The sequence below is a fragment of the Euleptes europaea genome, chromosome 16 (assembly GCF_029931775.1).
Source record: "Euleptes europaea isolate rEulEur1 chromosome 16, rEulEur1.hap1, whole genome shotgun sequence".
NCBI lineage: Eukaryota > Metazoa > Chordata > Lepidosauria > Squamata > Sphaerodactylidae > Euleptes > Euleptes europaea.
In genome coordinates, this window is record NC_079327.1 from 55325019 (window position 1) to 55343150 (window position 18132).

General features: G+C 55.6%; 1 protein-coding gene across 1 annotated transcript in view; it reads right to left on the reverse strand.

Moving 5' to 3' along the window:
• TMEM47 (transmembrane protein 47) overlaps window positions 1–17422 on the reverse strand; it is a 49381-nt gene extending 31959 nt beyond the window's left edge. The window contains exon 1 of the mRNA XM_056861809.1: window positions 17182–17422. Within this exon, the coding sequence (XP_056717787.1) occupies window positions 17182–17422 (241 nt within the window). The remainder of the gene's footprint in view (window positions 1–17181) is intronic.
• Between the last annotated feature and the right edge of the window lie 710 nt (window positions 17423–18132).

Below are 18132 nucleotides of genomic sequence, written 5' to 3' on the forward strand. Positions count from 1 at the left end.
TGCTCAATTAGACCCCCCCTCGGTCCATCTACTCAGACCGCAGCAGCTCTCCAGGGTCTCAGGCAGGGGTCTTTCCCATCACCTATTTGCCTGTTCCCTTTAACTGGAGATGCCGCTGGGGATTGAACCTGGGACCTCCTGCATGCCCAGCAGAGGCTCCACCTCTGAGCTCACAGCCCCCTCCCCATGGCTCTCCAGGGTCTCAGGCAGGGGTCTTTCCCATCACCTATTTGCCTGTTCCCTTTAACTGGAGATGCCGCTGGGGATTGAACCTGGGACCTCCTGCATGCCCAGCAGAGGCTCCACCTCTGAGCTCACAGCCCCCTCCCCATGGCTCTCCAGGGTCTCAGGCAGGGGTCTTTCCCATCACCTACTTGCCTGTTCCCTTTAACTGGAGATGCCGCTGGGGATTGAACCTGGGACCTCCTGCATGCCCAGCAGAGGCTCCACCACTGAGCTCACAGCCCCCTCCCCATGGCTCTCCAGGGTCTCAGGCAGGGGTCTTTCCCATCACCTACTTGCCTGTTCCCTTTAACTGGAGATGCCGCTGGGGATTGAACCTGGGACCTCCTGCATGCCCAGCAGAGGCTCCACCACTGAGCTCACAGCCCCCTCCCCATGGCTCTCCAGGGTCTCAGGCAGGGGTCTTTCCCATCACCTACTTGCCCGTTCCCTTTAACTGGAGATGCCGCTGGGGATTGAACCTGGGACCTCCTGCATGCCCAGCAGAGGCTCCACCACTGAGCTCACAGCCCCCTCCCCATGGCTCTCCAGGGTCTCAGGCAGGGGTCTTTCCCATCACCTACTTGCCCGTTCCCTTTAACTGGAGATGCCGCTGGGGATTGAACCTGGGACCTCCTGCATGCCCAGCAGAGGCTCCACCACTGAGCTCACAGCCCCCTCCCCATGGCTCTCCAGGGTCTCAGGCAGAAAGGGTCTTTCCCATCACCTACTTGCCCAGTCCCTTGAACTGGACATGCCACTGGGGGTTGAACCTGGGACCTCCTGCATGCCAAGCAGAGGCTCTGCTGCTGAGCTCACAGCCCCCTCCCCATGGCTCTCCAGGGTCTCAGGCAGAAAGAATCTTTCCCATCACCTACCTGCCCGGTCCCTTTAACTGGAGATGCCGCTGGGGATTGAACTTGGGACCTACTGCATGCTGAGCAGAAGCTCCGCCACTAAGCTCACAGCCCCCTCCAAAATACACATGAACACATGAAGCTGCTTTCTAATGAATCAGACCCCCCCCCCCAATTCAGTATTGTCTACTCAAACTGGCAGCAGTTCTCCAGGGTCTCAGGCAGGGACATCACCTACCTGCCCGGGCTCTTTAACTGGAGATGCCGGAGATTGAACCTGGGGCCTTTCAAGACCCCCCCCCCCACGCCCGGCTTCCAGGGAGTCCCTAGAAGCTGGGCGGGTCCCTGCCCAACAGCTGAGCCTCGGACCGGGAAGGGGGGGGAGGTAAAACTGTTCTGCGCTGCCTAGGCAGGCAGCACAGAGCAGTTTAAAGACCCCCGCCCGGCTTCTAGGGACTCCCTGGAAACCGGACGGGGGTCTTTATTTGGCAGAATATTTTTTCTTGTTTTCCTACTCTAAAAACTAGGTGCATCTTATGGTCAGGTGCGTCTTATGGAGCGAAAAATACGGTAATCTTCCCTACCAACTTGTTTCAATACAAACTGTTCTTCTATTTAAGAAGTTGGGGAACAATCTAGCCAAAGTTGAGAATTTAAATGACCCTGATTTCAGTGGGAAAGACAATGATAATATTTAGCATTTTGAGAGACTATGGCTGATCAGCTCTCTTTCTTTGACATGGCAATCTCCAGTCCTCAAAATTCTTTATCATGTCCATCCCACTTTCTCATGTGCTGCTATGGCTGCCTGCTTCAGAACAGGCCCTTTCAGCTGTGCCACACATAGTTGCTTGATTGAAAGTAAAGCTGGCAATAATGTCTATCTTCATACCATGAAGACATACACCTGCTTATTCCTGCAGACTAGCTAAAGACACAAGAGCGGGTCAACCCATTTTTATTCTGGCCAGTTGAACTACACAATACAACCCAAATGGTTCCTAATGCTTGTTGTTTTTCCTGTAATTCCTCTCTGAATTATTGGCATATTTTTAAAAATGGCATAATTAAAACTAGACACTATTCTCTTTTGTGGTACTAAGACAGTTTCATTACTACAATCCAACATTCCCCCCCCCTTTTTTTTGCATTATTGTCACATGGTGGACATATATAGACTGTGTTGTGCAGTCTAGATTTTCTCAACTGTAGTAGAAAAGTACTCATTTTCTGATGGTGCCTCATAAAGCACACAGGGTTCTCACCAGGAGTAAACACGGTCCTTCCTCAACCAAGAGTGGAACTGTTTTGTCACTCATGCATGGTGGTATATTCTATCCACTATGTCCAAAGAAATGGTCTGTTTAGTGCATTCCATTCTCTGTAGTAATTTGCAGTTACCCCTAGTTTTGCAGCACTGCAAATTTCAGGTATGGTCTAATCAAAGGCAACTCTCCTAATTTTCATCAGTCTCAGGTAGATGAGAGCTAATCACATGGCTAACTCTAACTCTCCCATTGAAAGCAGTGACATTTAAAAATGTTTAACTTGAACTGAATTATGCCCTTGACAGAATTCTCCTTTTTCTCCAGTGGAGTTTTTACTATAATGTTGACAACACTGATCCTAGAAGATTCCTGTGGGATGCAATCTAATTCTGACAGAGTTCCAATGACTATTGCTCCTTATATTACTGAGGAAAGCAATATTGCTCAAAATAATACAAACTTACAGGCCCTGCCTCTTTCTGCAGCATTAATCCTGCTGAATAATCTTTTATAATGGGTCAACTGAGTATGAGTCAAGGTTACAGTCCACTTGGTTCTAAATATAAGCCTCATAAAATATTTAGACTGTTTATATTATCATTAGCTATAAAAGCATCCTTTAAACTTCAGAAGGCCAATTAAAATATTTAAAGGAGTAGCTGGTATTAAAATTTTAAATGCAGCAATACAAAAACTGTTACAGCAAGATAAATTAATTTAGGATACACTTCACTAAAGAGTCCTTCTATGCTTAAAAACACTATGAGGTGGTTTACTCATTTTGTATATCTAGTTACAGCACTGATACACTGTGGTCTAAGCACAACCTTCCCATAAGCATCTAGAACATGTGCAAGAGATCTATGTCTGTCACGGTCTCTGACATAATTATGGTATTCTGTGAACATGTGCAGAATTAATTCCATATAGAGCTAGTACACATCATGCAAACTGAGCCACTGCAGAGGTTTGTATAATGAAAAGCCTGTGTAATGCAAACAGGCTGACAGAATTCTCTCAAGGTCAGCTCTTTCAAGAGCTAACTAACTATGTCACTCTGATCTTGTCCTTGAAGGGGGAAGAGCAGAGCACCTTCCATCTCTATCAGTCAGATGTAACTAAAATCACCATTCTGATTCAGCTGCCAGCTGTCAGAATCTCAAAAGCAGAACACTTTTGCCCTTCTCATGGTCTCAAGATATCTTATTGTACTAAGAGTGCATTAATAGCTTAAACTGTGCTTTTTATAACTTAAAGGCATTAAAGGTTCCTGCAGTCCTATCAAGTAATATGCTTTCTTGCCCTCTGTAATCTGCTCAAGGCTGTGTGTTACTAACAGATGGTCATAAAGTGACAAATGTAAACAATAATTGTGTTTTATGAGTTATATAGTTAAATATTGTGCTACAGATTTCTAAGTAGTCTCATTTAATGCGTATTGTCCTAACGAAGAGGATGGTGTAAAAATTATGTATATAATGTGATCATGAAACTCAGAAATGAGTGTTTATACTTTAAGCAAAGTGGACTGAAAGGAAAGGAAGCCCAAATATGGTCATGGAGACATGAGCAGCTGCTACTAAAACATTACTGCACTGCTCATATCTGACAGAGGGAATAAAAGGTATCCCTCTTGATGGATAAGAAAGTGGGGATAGAAGATTTCTCTTTACTCTTAATGAGTCTAGAAACAGTATAAATACAGCTACAGTTAGCCCAGAGATTTAGAACCTTACAAAAGGCTCTCAGAAAAGGCTGAATGGTATGTATGGTTTAAATACTTTACTCTAGACTTTGTGAATTAGATACTTTGAACTGAATCAGAATAATTTGACTGTTATATTTTAGAAGTTGGATTTTGAAACTGAATAGTATGTAAGACTTGCTTGCTTTTACTGCATACATTGCTTTTACTGCATACATTGTACATACATACATTGTATTTTTACAAGAGTTTTTATAGAAGTGTTAAAGACTTGATAATCTGCATTTATACATATTTTACTAGAAGTATATCAATAAAAAGACGTACTTTTTAAAAGTAAGTAAAGTTGTTGTGTCCTGCTTAATCAATGACTGGCTGAATAAGATACCTTCACTTCTCAGTAAGTGATACATTCTAAGCGCCTGTCATCTGAACAGCACGACCCGCTTCATATTATTCAGAAACACCTAGAGCAATGTGTTTCAGAGAACCTGCAAATAAGAGGCTATTACCTACACTTAGACTTCTTATAATGTAAGGTGGGCTCCTATATTTTGGTGCGAGCAGGCACCAGGAAAGCACTTCTTGATTCTCTCTTCCTTACTTCTCTCTCTCTTTCTTTTTTGTAGACATTTATGTAGGGCTGTTGATTCGGTTCGGGCCGAACTGAAAAACAGCCGAATTTCCCCCAATTTAGCTGTTTTTCGGTTCGGACGAACCAAACTCAAAAAAGGCGGGAAACAGGGGAGCCGAATTTGCCGACTTCGGGGGTTCGGCGAATAAATTCAGCAGATTTGCCCCCCCCCGCGCCTTCACAGGGCTTCCATGAAGGCACGGGGAGTGGGCCCTTTAAACAGTTTAAAGGGCCCCTAGCGCAGAGAGCGCAGAGGGGTTTGATAGCCCCCCACCAGCCTTCCCAGGAGTCCCGGAAAGGCTGGGGGCGGGTCTTTGGACCCATCTGCGCTCTCTGCGCAGAGGGCGCAGATGGGCTTGACAGCCCCCCGCCAGCCTTCCCGGGAGTCCCGGCAAGGCTGGGGGGTGTCTTTAGACCCCTCTGCGCTCTCTGTGCAGAGGGCGCAGAGGGGTTTGACAACCCCCCGCCAGCCTTCCCGGGAGTCCCATCAAGGCTGGGGGGGTGTCTTTAGACCCCTCTGCGCTCTCTGCGCAGAGAGCACAGAGGGGCTTGACAACCCCCCGCCAGTTTTCCCGGGAGTCCTGGCAAGGCTGGGGGGGTGTCTTTAGACCCCTCTGCGCTCTCTGCACAGAGGGCGCAGAGGGATTTGACAACCCCCCGCCAGCCTTCCCGGGAGTCCCGGCAAGGCTGGGGGGGTGTCTTTAGACCCCTCTGTGCTCTCTGCACAGAGGGCGCAGAGGAGTTTGACAACCCCCCGCCAGCCTTCCCGGGAGTCCCGGCAAGGCGGGCGGGGGGGTCTTTTAACCCCTCTGTGCTGCCTGCGCAGACAGCACAGAGGGGCTTTTTCGGGGACCCTTTAAACAGATCTGCGCCTCCCAGTTGGGAGGCGCAGATCTGTTTAAAGGGCCCCCGCGCGCCTTCAGGGAATCCCCCTGAAGGCGTGCGGGGGGGGCCGAATTTTCCCCCGAACTCCGGATCCCCCCGAATTTCGGGAATCCGAAGCGGGGGAGTTCGGACTTCGGCACGGCCCAAATAAAAACGGGCCGAATTTTGCTGAATCCGAATTCAACCGAATTTTTTTTTCAACAGCCCTACATTTCTGTTATACCAAATTCAAAGCATGGTGTCCCTTTCCCTGTTTATCAAGGGAACCTGGACAGAGCTAGCTGCCTTCTTCCATGTTGACCATTTCCTGAATGGGGCAACCTCCTTAAACCATCTCAGAGAATCACTGTCTACATCCACGATTCTCGATGTTCAACAGAAGGAATGGGCAACTACTAAAGTAATTCCCCAACAGCCTGCTGCATCTCTCTTTGTGTATGTATGTGTCTTGAATGGCCAAGTGATAATGCAACTTATGCTGGCAGTCTCTACTAAGGAGCAATGGGCAATCTTTTCTGTCCCTCTCCTGTTTTTCTCATCTCTGATTCTACCCTTCCCTAACTCTTTGAATGGAGATAAAACAAGGGATTAGTGTGACTAATCCATAGATAGATGTTCCCTCCCTGTGTTTGTGAAAGTAATACTCTGTAAGTAAAATGAGCCCATCCCAAAGCAACACACATTTCCATTGTTTTACTGGCAAGGGAACCTGATATCAAATCTGGCATATATTTGTTATGCACAGATCTTTCACAGTAATGTTTCAGCAAATGAGAAAATGAAGAAGTGGAGAAAGTTGGGAGTTAATTACTCTGAACAGATTTATTTTACCTTGCCTTTAACAGGAAGGGTAGTATTGATATGAAGCTACAAATGTTTTGCCACACCTTCCAGGCGTAGCCTGATACTCTAGCTGTGGAGGTTCAAGTCAAATTACTGACCGCCTTAGCCAGAAGCAGCTATAAAATTAAGCTACATATTAAACCTCAAATGATTAAAAAAAAAACAAATCACAACACGCATATTTTCTACAGAGATCTTCATGTGCAGCAGTAACCCAGCTGTGACTGCCTTAAGGACTATCTGAAATCACCCTACCAATATGTAATCAGTGCAACTAACAGAATTGGCATTGTTCAGTGATGAAGATCCTAGTGTGCTGTCCACTACTGTATACAAGGATCTCTGGATTAGAACCACAAGGTTTTAACAGATTGTCATGCGCACATTCCTCTCAAATTTTCAACATAAGCATTCATCTATTTAGTGTTGGGATAGTAGTTCTGGAAATCCTCAGATTTTTACACCTTAGTGCACCATTTTAAGAGTGAAAAAATCAGAAAAGTAGTCCATCCATGGATTGCCCTTACTAGTTTGGGGAGCATCTACAAATATCTTGAAGTAGTAGAAACGTTTTAAGCATTTTTATGTATACCACTGAAAGCAAGATGTTGAAAAGGTTTGTATCCATATGTATCAAAATCATTCCTTTGAGAAAACAGTGTATGTTCTAAACAGCTTTAACGGAAGGCCTTCTAAAAATCGATCTTCTTTTAATGCTCAAGAGTGAGATAAGAACTTGAACTACATCTAGTTTGTTGAACGCTGTGCCTGCAAAACTTTTTTTAATGTTAGCTATTAATTCTTTTACCCTATTTAGCTACTATGTATGCTGTTTATGCCATCTGCAGTAAGCCTGGAAAGAACAATATGTTGTGACTGACTACCAGGTCTTGCTGTTCTATTTGTTGTGCTATCAGTATCAACTCAGTTAAAGCCATGATCTGCATATTCCCAGAAGGAAATTGCTTTTGAGCCGTCAGTTTTGCTTTGGAACAACTGCTCTTATGCAAAAATAAGCATGCATGTCAACTATGACTGCTAAATCCAGGCTGATTTAGTGACCACCTTATAATTATTGCTAATTTAATTTAGATATGATAGTTTAAAGTAAGTCTGATTCTGTTCAAATTCCTCACCCTTGTCACAAAAATAAACCGGAAACTGTCTCTACTGCTTAGTCTTTAAATTAATTCATTAAAGTTGAATTTAGAATCCCTAGCATCCGAAAAACATTACCGTATATACTCGGGTATAAGCCGACCCGAGTATAAGCCGACCCCCCAAATTTGAGGCCAGAAAAGGGAATTTCTTATTGACCCGCGTATAAGCCGAGGGTCAATAAGAAATTCCCTTTACCGGTAATGCTGCGCTCTAAAATGGCGGTCGCCATTTTAGAGCGCAGGGATGGTCTCGCCCCTGCCCCAGGCCGCCCTCCCACCGGCCTCCCGGGCCCTCCCAACCCACCCCGACCCAAGTGCCATCCAAGGGGGGGAGGGGGAAGAACCCCTGAACCCCCTACTCACCAGGAGAGGCGCTCTAAAATGGCGGCCGCCATTTTAGAGCGGGAGGGAGAGGCCCAGAGAAGGCCCGCTGGAGGCCCGCGGATCAGCTGTAGAACGGGAGGACCAGCCCTGGTGAGGTGGGCGAGGTGGGGGGGAAGAAACTGCCGCTGCTGCCACACAGCAGAAGGCGCGGTGCGGTGGGGGTGGGGTGGGGGGAATCAGCTGGAGCGCGCGCTGGGGGGGTGGGGGATCGCGCTGGGGGGGTGGGGGAGCACGCTGGGGGGTTGGGGGGAGCACGCTGGTCGGCTGGAGCGCCCTGGAGCGCGCTGGGGATGGGGTGGGGAATCAGCTGGAGCGCGCACTGGGGGGGTGGGGGATTGCGCTGGGGGGGTGGGGGAGTACGCTGGGGGGTTGGGGGGAGCGCACTGGTCGGCTGGAGCGCCCTGGAGCGCGCTGGGGGTGGGGTGGGGAATCAGCTGGAGCGCGCTGGGGGGGTGGGGGGAGCGCGCTGGTCGGCTGGAGCGCCCTGGAGCGCGCTGGGGGTGGGGTGGGGGGAATCACCTGGAGCTCGCTGGAGCGCGCTGGGGGGTGGGGGGAGCGCGCTGGTCGGCTGGAGCGCCCAGGAGCGCGCTGGGGGTGGGGGGAATCAGCTGGAGCGCGCTGGAGCGCGCTGGGGGGTGGGGGGAGCGCACTGGTCGGCTGGAGCGCCCTGGAGCGCGCTGGGGGTGGGGTGGGGGGAGCGCGCTGGTCGGCTGGAGCGCCTTGGAGGGCGCTGGGGGTGGGGTGGGGGGAATCAGCTCGAGCGCGCTGGAGCACGCTGGGGGAGTGGGGGAGCACGCTGGTCGGCTGGAGCGCCCTGGAGCGTGCTGGGGGTGGGGTGGGGGGAATCAGCTGGAGCGCGCTGGAACGCGCTGGGGGGGGTGGGGGGAGCGCGCTGGTCGGCTGGAGCGCCCTGGAGCGCGCTGGGGGTGGGGTGGGGGGAATCAGCTGGAGCGCGCTGGAGCGCGCTGGGGGGTGGGGGGAGCGCGCTGGTCGGCTGGAGCGCCCAGGAGCGCGCTGGGGGTGGGGGGAATCAGCTGGAGCGCGCTGGAGCGCGCTGGGGGGGTGGGAGGAGCGCGCTGGTCGGCTGGAGCGCCCTGGAGCGCGCTGGGGGTGGGGTGGGGGGAATCAGCTGGAGCGCGCTGGGGGTTGGGGGGAGCGCGCTGGTCGGCTGGAGCGGCCTGGAGCGCGCTGGGGGTGGGGTGGGGGGAATCAGCTGGAGCGCGCTGGAGCGCGCTGGGGGGGTGGGGGGAGCGCGCTGGTCGGCTGGAGCGCCCTGGAGCGCGCTGGGGGTGGGGTGGGGGGAATCAGCTGGAGCGCGCTGGAGCGCGCTGGGGGGGTGGGGGGAGCGCGCTGGTCGGCTGGAGCGCCCTGGAGCACGCTGGGGGTGGGGTGGGGGGAATCAGCTGGAGCTCGCTGGAGCGCGCTGGGGGGGTGGGAGGAGCGCGCTGGTCGGCTGGAGCGCCCTGGAGCGCGCTGGGGGTGGGGTGGGGGGAATCAGCTGGAGCGCGCTGGGGGTTGGGGGGAGCGCGCTGGTCGGCTGGAGCGGCCTGGAGCGCGCTGGGGGTGGGGTGGGGGGAATCAGCTGGAGCGCGCTGGAGCGCGCTGGGGGGGTGGGGGGAGCGCGCTGGTCGGCTGGAGCGCCCTGGAGCGCGCTGGGGGTGGGGTGGGGGGAATCAGCTGGAGCGCGCTGGAGCGCGCTGGGGGGGTGGGGGGAGCGCGCTGGTCGGCTGGAGCACCCAGGAGTGCGCTGGGGGTGGGGGGAATCAGCTGGAGCACGCTGGAGCGCGCTGGGGGGGTGGAGGGAGCGCTCTGGTCGGCTGGAGCGCCTTGGAGTGCGCTGGGGGTGGGGTGGGGGGAATCAGCTGGAGCGCGCTGGGGGTTGGGGGGAGCGCGCTGGTCGGCTGGAGCGCCCTGGAGCGCGCTGGGGGTGGGGTGGGGGGAATCAGCTGGAGCGCGCTGGAGCGCGCTGGGGGGGTGGAGGGAGCGCGCTGGTCGGCTGGAGCGCCCTGGAGCGCGCTGGGGGTGGGGTGGGGGGAATCAGCTGGAGCGCGCTGGAGCGCGCTGGGGGGGTGGGGGGAGCACGCTGGTCGGCTGGAGCGCCCTGGAGCGCGCTGGGGGTGGGGTGGGGGAATCAGCTGGAGCGCGCTGCAGAGCGCTGGGGGGGTGGGGGGGAGCGCGCTGGTCGGCTGGAGCGCCCTGGAGCGCGATGGGGGTGGAGTGGGGGGAATCAGCTGGAGCGCGCTGGGGGGGTGGGGGGAGCGCGCTGGTCGGCTGGAGCGCCCTGGAGCGTGCTGGGGGTCGGGTGGGGGGAATCAGCTGGAGCGCGCTGGAGCGCGCTGGGAAGGTGGGGGGAGCGCGCTGGTCGGCTGGAGCGCCCTGGAGCGCGCTGGGGGTGGGGTGGGGGGAATCAGCTGGAGCGCGCTGGAGCGCGCTGGGGGGGTGGGGGGAGCGCGCTGGTCGGCTGGAGCGCCCTGGAGCACGCTGGGGGTGGGGTGGGGGGAATCAGCTGGAGCTCGCTGGAGCGCGCTGGGGGGTGGGGGGAGCGCGCTGGTCGGCTGGAGCGCCCAGGAGCGCGCTGGGGGTGGGGGGAATCAGCTGGAGCGCGCTGGAGCGCACTGGGGGGGTGGGGGGAGCGCACTGGTCGGCTGGAGCGCCCTGGAGCGCGCTGGGGGTGGGGTGGGGGGAATCAGCTGGAGCGCACTGCAGCGCGCTGGGGGTGGGGTGGGGGGGAGCGCGTTGGTCGGCTGGAGCGCCTTGGAGGGCGCTGGGGGTGGGGTGGGGGGAATCAGCTCGAGCGCGCTGGAGCACGCTGGGGGAGTGGTGGAGCACGCTGGTCGGCTGGAGCGCCCTGGAGCGCGCTGGGGGTGGGGTGGGGGGAATCAGCTGGAGCGCGCTGGAGCGCGCTGGGGGGGTGGGGGGAGCGCGCTGGTCGGCTGGAGCGCCCTGGAGCGCGCTGGGGGTGGGGTGGGAGGAATCAGCTGGAGCGCGCTGGGGGGTGGGGGGAGCGCGCTGGTCGGCTGGAGCGCCCTGGAGCGCGCTGGGGGTGGGGTGGGGGGAATCAGCTGGAGCGCGCTGGGGGGGTGGGGGGAGCGCGATGGTCGGCTGGAGTGCCTTGGAGCGCCCTGGGGGTGGGGTGGGGTGAATCAGCTGGAGCGCGCTGGGGGTTGGGGGGAGCGCGCTGGTCGGCTGGAGCGGCCTGGAGCGCGCTGGGGGTGGGGTGGGGGGAATCAGCTGGAGCGCGCTGGAGCGCGCTGGGGGGGTGGGAGGAGCGCGCTGGTCGGCTGGAGCGCCCTGGAGGTGGGGTGGGGGGAATCAGCTGGAGCGCGCTGGGGGTTGGGGGGAGCGCGCTGGTCGGCTGGAGCGGCCTGGAGCGCGCTGGGGGTGGGGTGGGGGGAATCAGCTGGAGCGCGCTGGAGCGCGCTGGGGGGGTGGGGGGAGCGCGCTGGTCGGCTGGAGCGCCCTGGAGCGCGCTGGGGGTGGGGTGGGGGGAATCAGCTGGAGCGTGCTGGAGCGCGCTGGGGGGGGTGGGGGGGAGCGCGCTGGTCGGCTGGAGCACCCAGGAGCGCGCTGGGGGTGGGGGGAATCAGCTGGAGCACGCTGGAGCGCGCTGGGGGGGTGGAGGGAGCGCTCTGGTCGGCTGGAGCGCCTTGGAGTGCGCTGGGGTTGGGTGGGGGGAATCAGCTGGAGCGCGCTAGGGGTTCGGGGGAGCGCGCTGGTCGGCTGGAGCGCCCTGGAGCGCGCTGCGGGTGGGGTGGGGGGAATCAGCTGGAGCGCGCTGGAGCGCGCTGGGGGGGGTGGGGGGAGCGCGCTGGTCGGCTGGAGCGCCCTGGAGCGCGCTGGGGGTGGGGTGGGGAATCAGCTGGAGCGCGCTGGATCACGCTGGGGGAGTGGGGGGAGCGCGCTGGTCGGCTGGAGCGCCCTGGAGCGCGCTGGGGGTGGGGTGGGGGGAATCAGCTGGAGCGCGCTGGAGCGCGCTGGGGGGGGGAGCGCGCTGGTCGGCTGGAGCGCCCTGGAGCGCGCTGGGGGTGGGGTGGGGGGAATCAGCTGGAGCGCGCTGGAGCGCGCTGGGGGGGTGGGGGGAGCACGCTGGTCGGCTGGAGCGCCCTGGAGCGCGCTGGGGGTGGGGTGGGGGAATCAGCTGGAGCGCGCTGCAGCGCGCTGGGGGGGTGGGGGGAGCGCGCTGGTCGGCTGGAGCGCCCTGGAGCGTGATGGGGGTGGAGTGGGGGGAATCAGCTGGAGCGCGCTGGGGGGGTGGGGGGGAGCGCGCTAGTCGGCTGGAGCGCCCTGGAGCGCGCTGGGGGTGGGGTGGGGGGAATCAGCTGGAGCGCGCTGGAGCGCGCTGGGGGGGTGGGGGGGAGCGCGCTGGTCGGCTGGAGCGCCCTGGAGCGTGCTGGGGGTGGGGTGGGGGGAATCAGCTGGAGCGCGCTGGAGCGCGCTGGGAAGGTGGGGGGAGCGCGCTGGTCGGCTGGAGCGCCCTGGAGGTGGGGTGGGGGGAATCAGCTGGAGCGCGCTGGAGCGCGCTGGGGGGGTGGGGGGAGCGCGCTGGTCGGCTGGAGCGCCCTGGAGCACGCTGGGGGTGGGGTGGGGAATCAGCTGGAGCGCGCTGGGGGGGTGGGGGGAGCGCGCTGGTCGGCTGGAGCGCCCTGGAGCGCGCTGGGGGTGGGGTGGGGGGAATCAGCTGGAGCGCGCTGGAGCGCGCTGGGGGTGGGTGGGGGGAGCGCGCTGGTCGGCTGGAGCGCCTTGGAGCGCGCTGGGGGTGGGGGGAATCAGCTGGAGCGCGCTGGAGCGCGCTGGGGGGAGTGGGGGAGCGCGCTGGTCGGCTGGAGCGCCCTGGAGCGTGCTCGGGGTGGGGTGGGGAATCAGCTGGAGCGCGCTGGAGCGTGCTGGGGGGGTGGGGGGAGCGTGCTGGTCGGCTGGAGCGCCTTGGAGCGCGCTGGGGGTGGGGTGGGGGAATCAGCTGGAGCGCGCTGGGGGGGTGGGGAGCGCCCTGGGGGTGGGGTGGGGCGAATCAGCTGGAGCGCGCTGGAGCGCGCTGGGGGGGTGGGGGGAGCACGCTGGTCGGCTGGAGCGCCCTGGCGCGCGCTGGGGGTGGGGTGGGGGGAATCAGCTGGAGCGCGCTGCAGCGCGCTGGGGGGGTGGGGGGAGCGTGCTGGTCGGCTGGAGCGCCCTGGAGCGCGCTGGGGGGTGGGTGGGGAGGAATCAGCTGGCCGGCGGGAGCGCGATTCAGGCGGCTCTGAAAGAGAAACCGCCCAATTACCGTATTGACCCGTGTATAAGCCGAGTTGGGATTTTTCAGCCTTTTTTGGGGGCTGAAAAACTCGGCTTATACACGAGTATATACGGTATGTAAGAAGGCGTTACTTATTTTGTCTTGAGATGTTTTTGAACCAGTCAAACAACTTTCTGTATTTGATCCCATGGGTTTCTAAAATATATGAAAACCACTATTTCCAGAAACATTAGAGTGTGCGGTTCAACAGGAAAAAATAATGATGTCCTATAAAGCCTTATACTGTTCATTCATGTTACTGTTGACATCACTTAGAAACTCCCATAAGGCTCTCTTATGTATAAGTACAGGGTTAAGCTAAAATGCATATTTTCTCAAGAAATCCAAACTGTCATTTAATGTTACTTATACTGAGAAGTTCATCTAGCTGATCTGATCTGTAATACACATATATCTATCATAATTCTACATCTTATGATTCTGCATGGGAACATTAAGAAGTTATGTTATACATGGAGTATGCATTCTTTCCATGTGAATGCCTTGAGAAAAGAGACATAATTCTGTGCATAATTCTATTGTAAAAATCAACCACGGTGTCTTTTTTTTTTAAAAAAAGGAGTAATCTACATCAAAATAAAAAAGATTGAATCAGAATTCCAAAGTGTAACCCCAAAGTGTCACTGTTTTACTCTAATGTAGTCCCACAGCAGCCAAAGGGGTTTCTCTGGATTAAACAGTTCTGAACCTCAGCTGAAATCTTCTATTTTTTTCTTTCATTTGTAATATCTTTGTTCAACAGATGATTTGCACAGATAAAGAAAACTGCATATCAAGCTTATTCTTAGGCTAACTGAATATGGCTGGTTTCTCCTGAAATATTTAAAGCATCTACACAACGCCACTCCTGCTTCAGCATTTATGCTGCTAACAGAAGCATACTGATGCTCAGTTATCATTACATTACAGAAAGATCTACCAGGCTAACAGCATACTGTATAGCTAAGAAGGGATATGCTGGCTGTTAGCACAACTGGACAAAGAGACTGTTTTCTTCTAATCATTCAAACACCAATGAATTTGCCCTTTCTGGGAGCAATCAGGGCCTAAAGTCTAATTAAGACAAAGGTTTTTAATTAAACTTTGGATATGCTTTAGCAGGCTCCAGTATGTGCCTGTCCTTGATAGTGCCACTTGAGGTGCTCTTCCTTCAAGGAACAATGAAGCAAATGTTTTAAGACAGTGGAAGATGATGTCTGGCACTTATGGTTCCTTCTGCTTCTCCAAATTACAACGCTCTTTGCGCTAGTGCCAAAATTAAAAAAGAGCCCTTCCCACAGAAACTTTCACTATTTCCTGTGTATTGTAATTGCTGCATACTTTATGTAGTTACGAGGTGTGATTCCAGAAAGGGAATAAGGGATGCCCTGTTTTATGGGTTATAAATATTGTGGGTTCTTAATACCAACAGGCTACTACCAATGAAGATCAAACCCCGTTTAAAGATCATGAGTCCAATCCATTCCTTACTAAAATCAATGGGAGCCTTGTACCAGTTAATTCAGAGGATTTGCTTATATCAAAGGATGAGTGTATGTGTGTGTGTATAAACAGTGCAAATTCTCACATTTCAGCATGACTCAGCCAAAATAACAATGAAATGAAAGGTCTTATTCAAACAGTCTCAGCATTCATTTTACGCAGCTTGTAAAATCTGAGAAACTATTTTTAAACCTCATTCTCGGAATGTACACAGAAATTTCTTGAAGCTGCAGGAAGACATTCAGGGAGACCCAGCAACAAATATCTACCCCCCCTTTCAGAATGTAGTGACCAACTTATACCTTTACATGAATTCTTTCCTCCCACACCCACTTCTCTTATTTAAAAAACTAGAAAAGGAAGATTAGTGACAAAGGAAAATGGAAAGTGTGCCGTAATCTTGAATGCTGCTCTATGCACTATTTAGCCTGTTTTAATTCCTACATACTTGGGGGGGGGGGGGAGTAAAACGAAGAAAAGGGGTAGAGTTGAAATTCGCTCACCCCCACCCCCACCCATTCATCTGTTAGGTCTTTATGCAGCCAAGGGGATATTATTTCAGGAGACAAAGGGGGCAAAGGAGTCCTGTTGCTAAGGAGACATGTCAAAGCTGACATTCCTACATAAATTTCAGAGAGGGGAGGAGAAAAATAAAGCACTCCTGCAAAGTTTGTTGGGACCAAGGAAAAGTGAGAGAGAGAGAGAGAGAGAGAGAGAGAGAGAGAGAGAGAGAGAGAGAGAGAGAGAGAGAGAGAGAGAGAGAGAGAGAGAGAGATGCATTTTTTAAATCTTAGTCAAAAAGAAATCTGACAGAGTAATAACTTGACAGAGTGATAACAAGTACAAAAGAAAAGAGGGTCTTTGCTGTGCTTTTGAAAGCAAACATCTCCCAGAACAATGGGTAGAATTTTCTGAGAAAGAGAGGCAAGAAGCAAGACTCACACTCAGCATCTACAGTAGGCAACTCAACAAACAGAAAACGAACCCTTTCTTGTGCAACTGCTCAAACCCAAGGGCAATACTTGACCCAAAAGCTGATTTAGGACTTTTTAGTTTAACTTGAATTTTTCTGGGAGAGGTTTTAGAAGTTGTTGTTATACAGTGGGAAATAAGAAACAGCTCACCAAAAGGTGATTTTTTGCACCCTGGTGTGTGTGTGTGTAATCTTGCCATCTCAAGGCTCAAATTTTAAAGGAGGGCAGTTATTGTTCATAACTGATACAAAATGGGGGTGGTCAAGTGCCAATACAACCATCAAGGGGAGTTCCATACATGGATAGGGGAAATGTATACTAAGGAAAATCTTCTTGGGGGGGGGGGGGGAAGCAAAGTGGAAATAATATCTAGAGACGCTGGAATGCATCATGGCACATGTTGGTTAAGATTCAGTGTCCTGAAAGCCATAACTTCCTTGCCAGCTGTAGCGTGGAGACTGTGAAGGAGTACTACAAGGTATGAATAACCAGTCTGAACTGAAACTAGCCACCAGATATTTGATGAACATCTGAACAGGCAGGACTCTTTCTGAGTTAAATAAACCCATTCAGAAAATCAAGGAGTCACAAGCATTTAGCAAAACTTAATATTGCTTCCAACATCATCTCTATCCTGGTTTCCTAGACAGGGGAAAGTATGGATGGTGTGTGTATGTATGTTAACCAGCTTGCCTCAAAGAAGCATAATTTAAATAAATATCTACACTTTGTCTACACTGGACTAAAAATTGTGAAAGGGCAGTGGGGGAGGGGCTAAGTAAGCAGACCTACAAAATTAATCCAGTACGAGCAGGCAAAAAAGGTAGAGGATTGGGATGCAGAACAGCAGACCAGAGTTTATTGGCTGTAGGGAAAGCAGATGATGGGATGCAGTAGTTAGCAAGAGAAGTGCGTATAGGACGGATCAACAATTAAAGGAGAACATAGGATTCAAATGTGGATGACACAAGGGAATATTGTTTAGGATCTGGGATAAGGAGCAAAGGACGATGGGGGTGGTATAACGGACCTGCATGGACAAGATTCAGATTAGGATGCCAAGCTGGGTGTGCTGCGATGGGAAGCCAAGTGGGGTGTAAGAAGGGGAGCGGGCAGGGTGGCGATTTGGGATTCAGCTGGGCAGGAGGTGCTGCGCAGGGGAGTCGCGGATGCCCCGGGGTGCCGAGAGGGGAGCGAGCGCGGGGCGCCAGGGAACGGCACAAGCCGGCTGCGCATTTTGCAGGGGTGGGGGGGACGGGATGGTGCCCGGCTCGGGGGGCTGAGGCATCCCTACGGAGGCAGAAGCGCTGGGCTTCAGGAGTCGGTGGCGGTGGCGGAGGAGGGCAAGGGGAGCAGATGCAACGGAGCCCAGGAGAAGGAGCCCCGCGGGGAGGGGGGGGAGGGAGGGGCGGGGGGTGCTGAGCCTGTTCGCTGCTGCTGCTGCCCTGGGTGGGGGGGAGGCGGGGGGGCTTCTCACCGGTGCCGAGGGTGGAGGCGCAGTCCCAGGCGTCGGCGTGGCCGGCCTTGGTGCAGGTCTCCCAGAGGGACAGGTAGGCCTGGCGCTCGGCCGTCACCCAGGCGGGGCTGAGCACGGCGCCCAGGTCGAGGCACAGCGCCAGGAAGATGCACACCAGCCCCACCAGCTTCAGCGGGGTCAGCCCCGACGCGCCCCCCTCCTCCGACCCCACCCCGCCCGACCCCGCGCCGGACGACGCCATGGCACAGGGGCCAGCAGCCCGCCCAGGGGGGCCACCACCCGCCCACACACCCACCCACCCACCCACCGCCCTTCTGCTGCCGCCGCCGCCGCGCCCCGCCAGCCCCGCCGCTCAGCGGCGGCCGCAGCGCCTCGGCTCGCCCCTCCTCGCCCGCCCGCCTCCCGCCTGCCCGAGGAAGGGGCGTCGGTGGGGGGCGGCGCAGAGCCGGCCGCGTCACTCGGGGGCTTCCTCGGGGAAAGGGGGGCGGCGGCGGCGGCGGCGGCGGCAGCTTCCCCGGCGGCGAGACCCGCCCTCCCAGCCCTGGGCGCGCGCAGGTTGGGCAGGGGGCGGGGGGCGCGGGGGGGGGCGCCCGGGATTTGCCGCTCTGTCGCTGCACTTCCCCCCCCCCACGTTCTCCGACCTCACCCGCCCGCCCCCTTGCAGAGGGCGGAGAACCCGGAGGGGGGGGGGCGCGTGCAGAGAGGAAGCAGCCCCTCCAAGGCAAAAACCCCCCCCCCCCACGCAGCAATGGCCTCTCCGCGAAACCAGCGCCTCTGTCTCAACGGAGCCCTTTCCGCCGCCCCCCCCCGCCCTCCGTTGCCCCAGTGGGCGCGGGGCCCCGCGGGGGGGTAGGGGGGCTTTTGCTGAATGGAAGATGCGACTCTTACAGCGCGCGCCCCTGAGTACAGTGACTCGGGTCTAAGCCCATTGAAATGAGTGGGCTGAGGCTG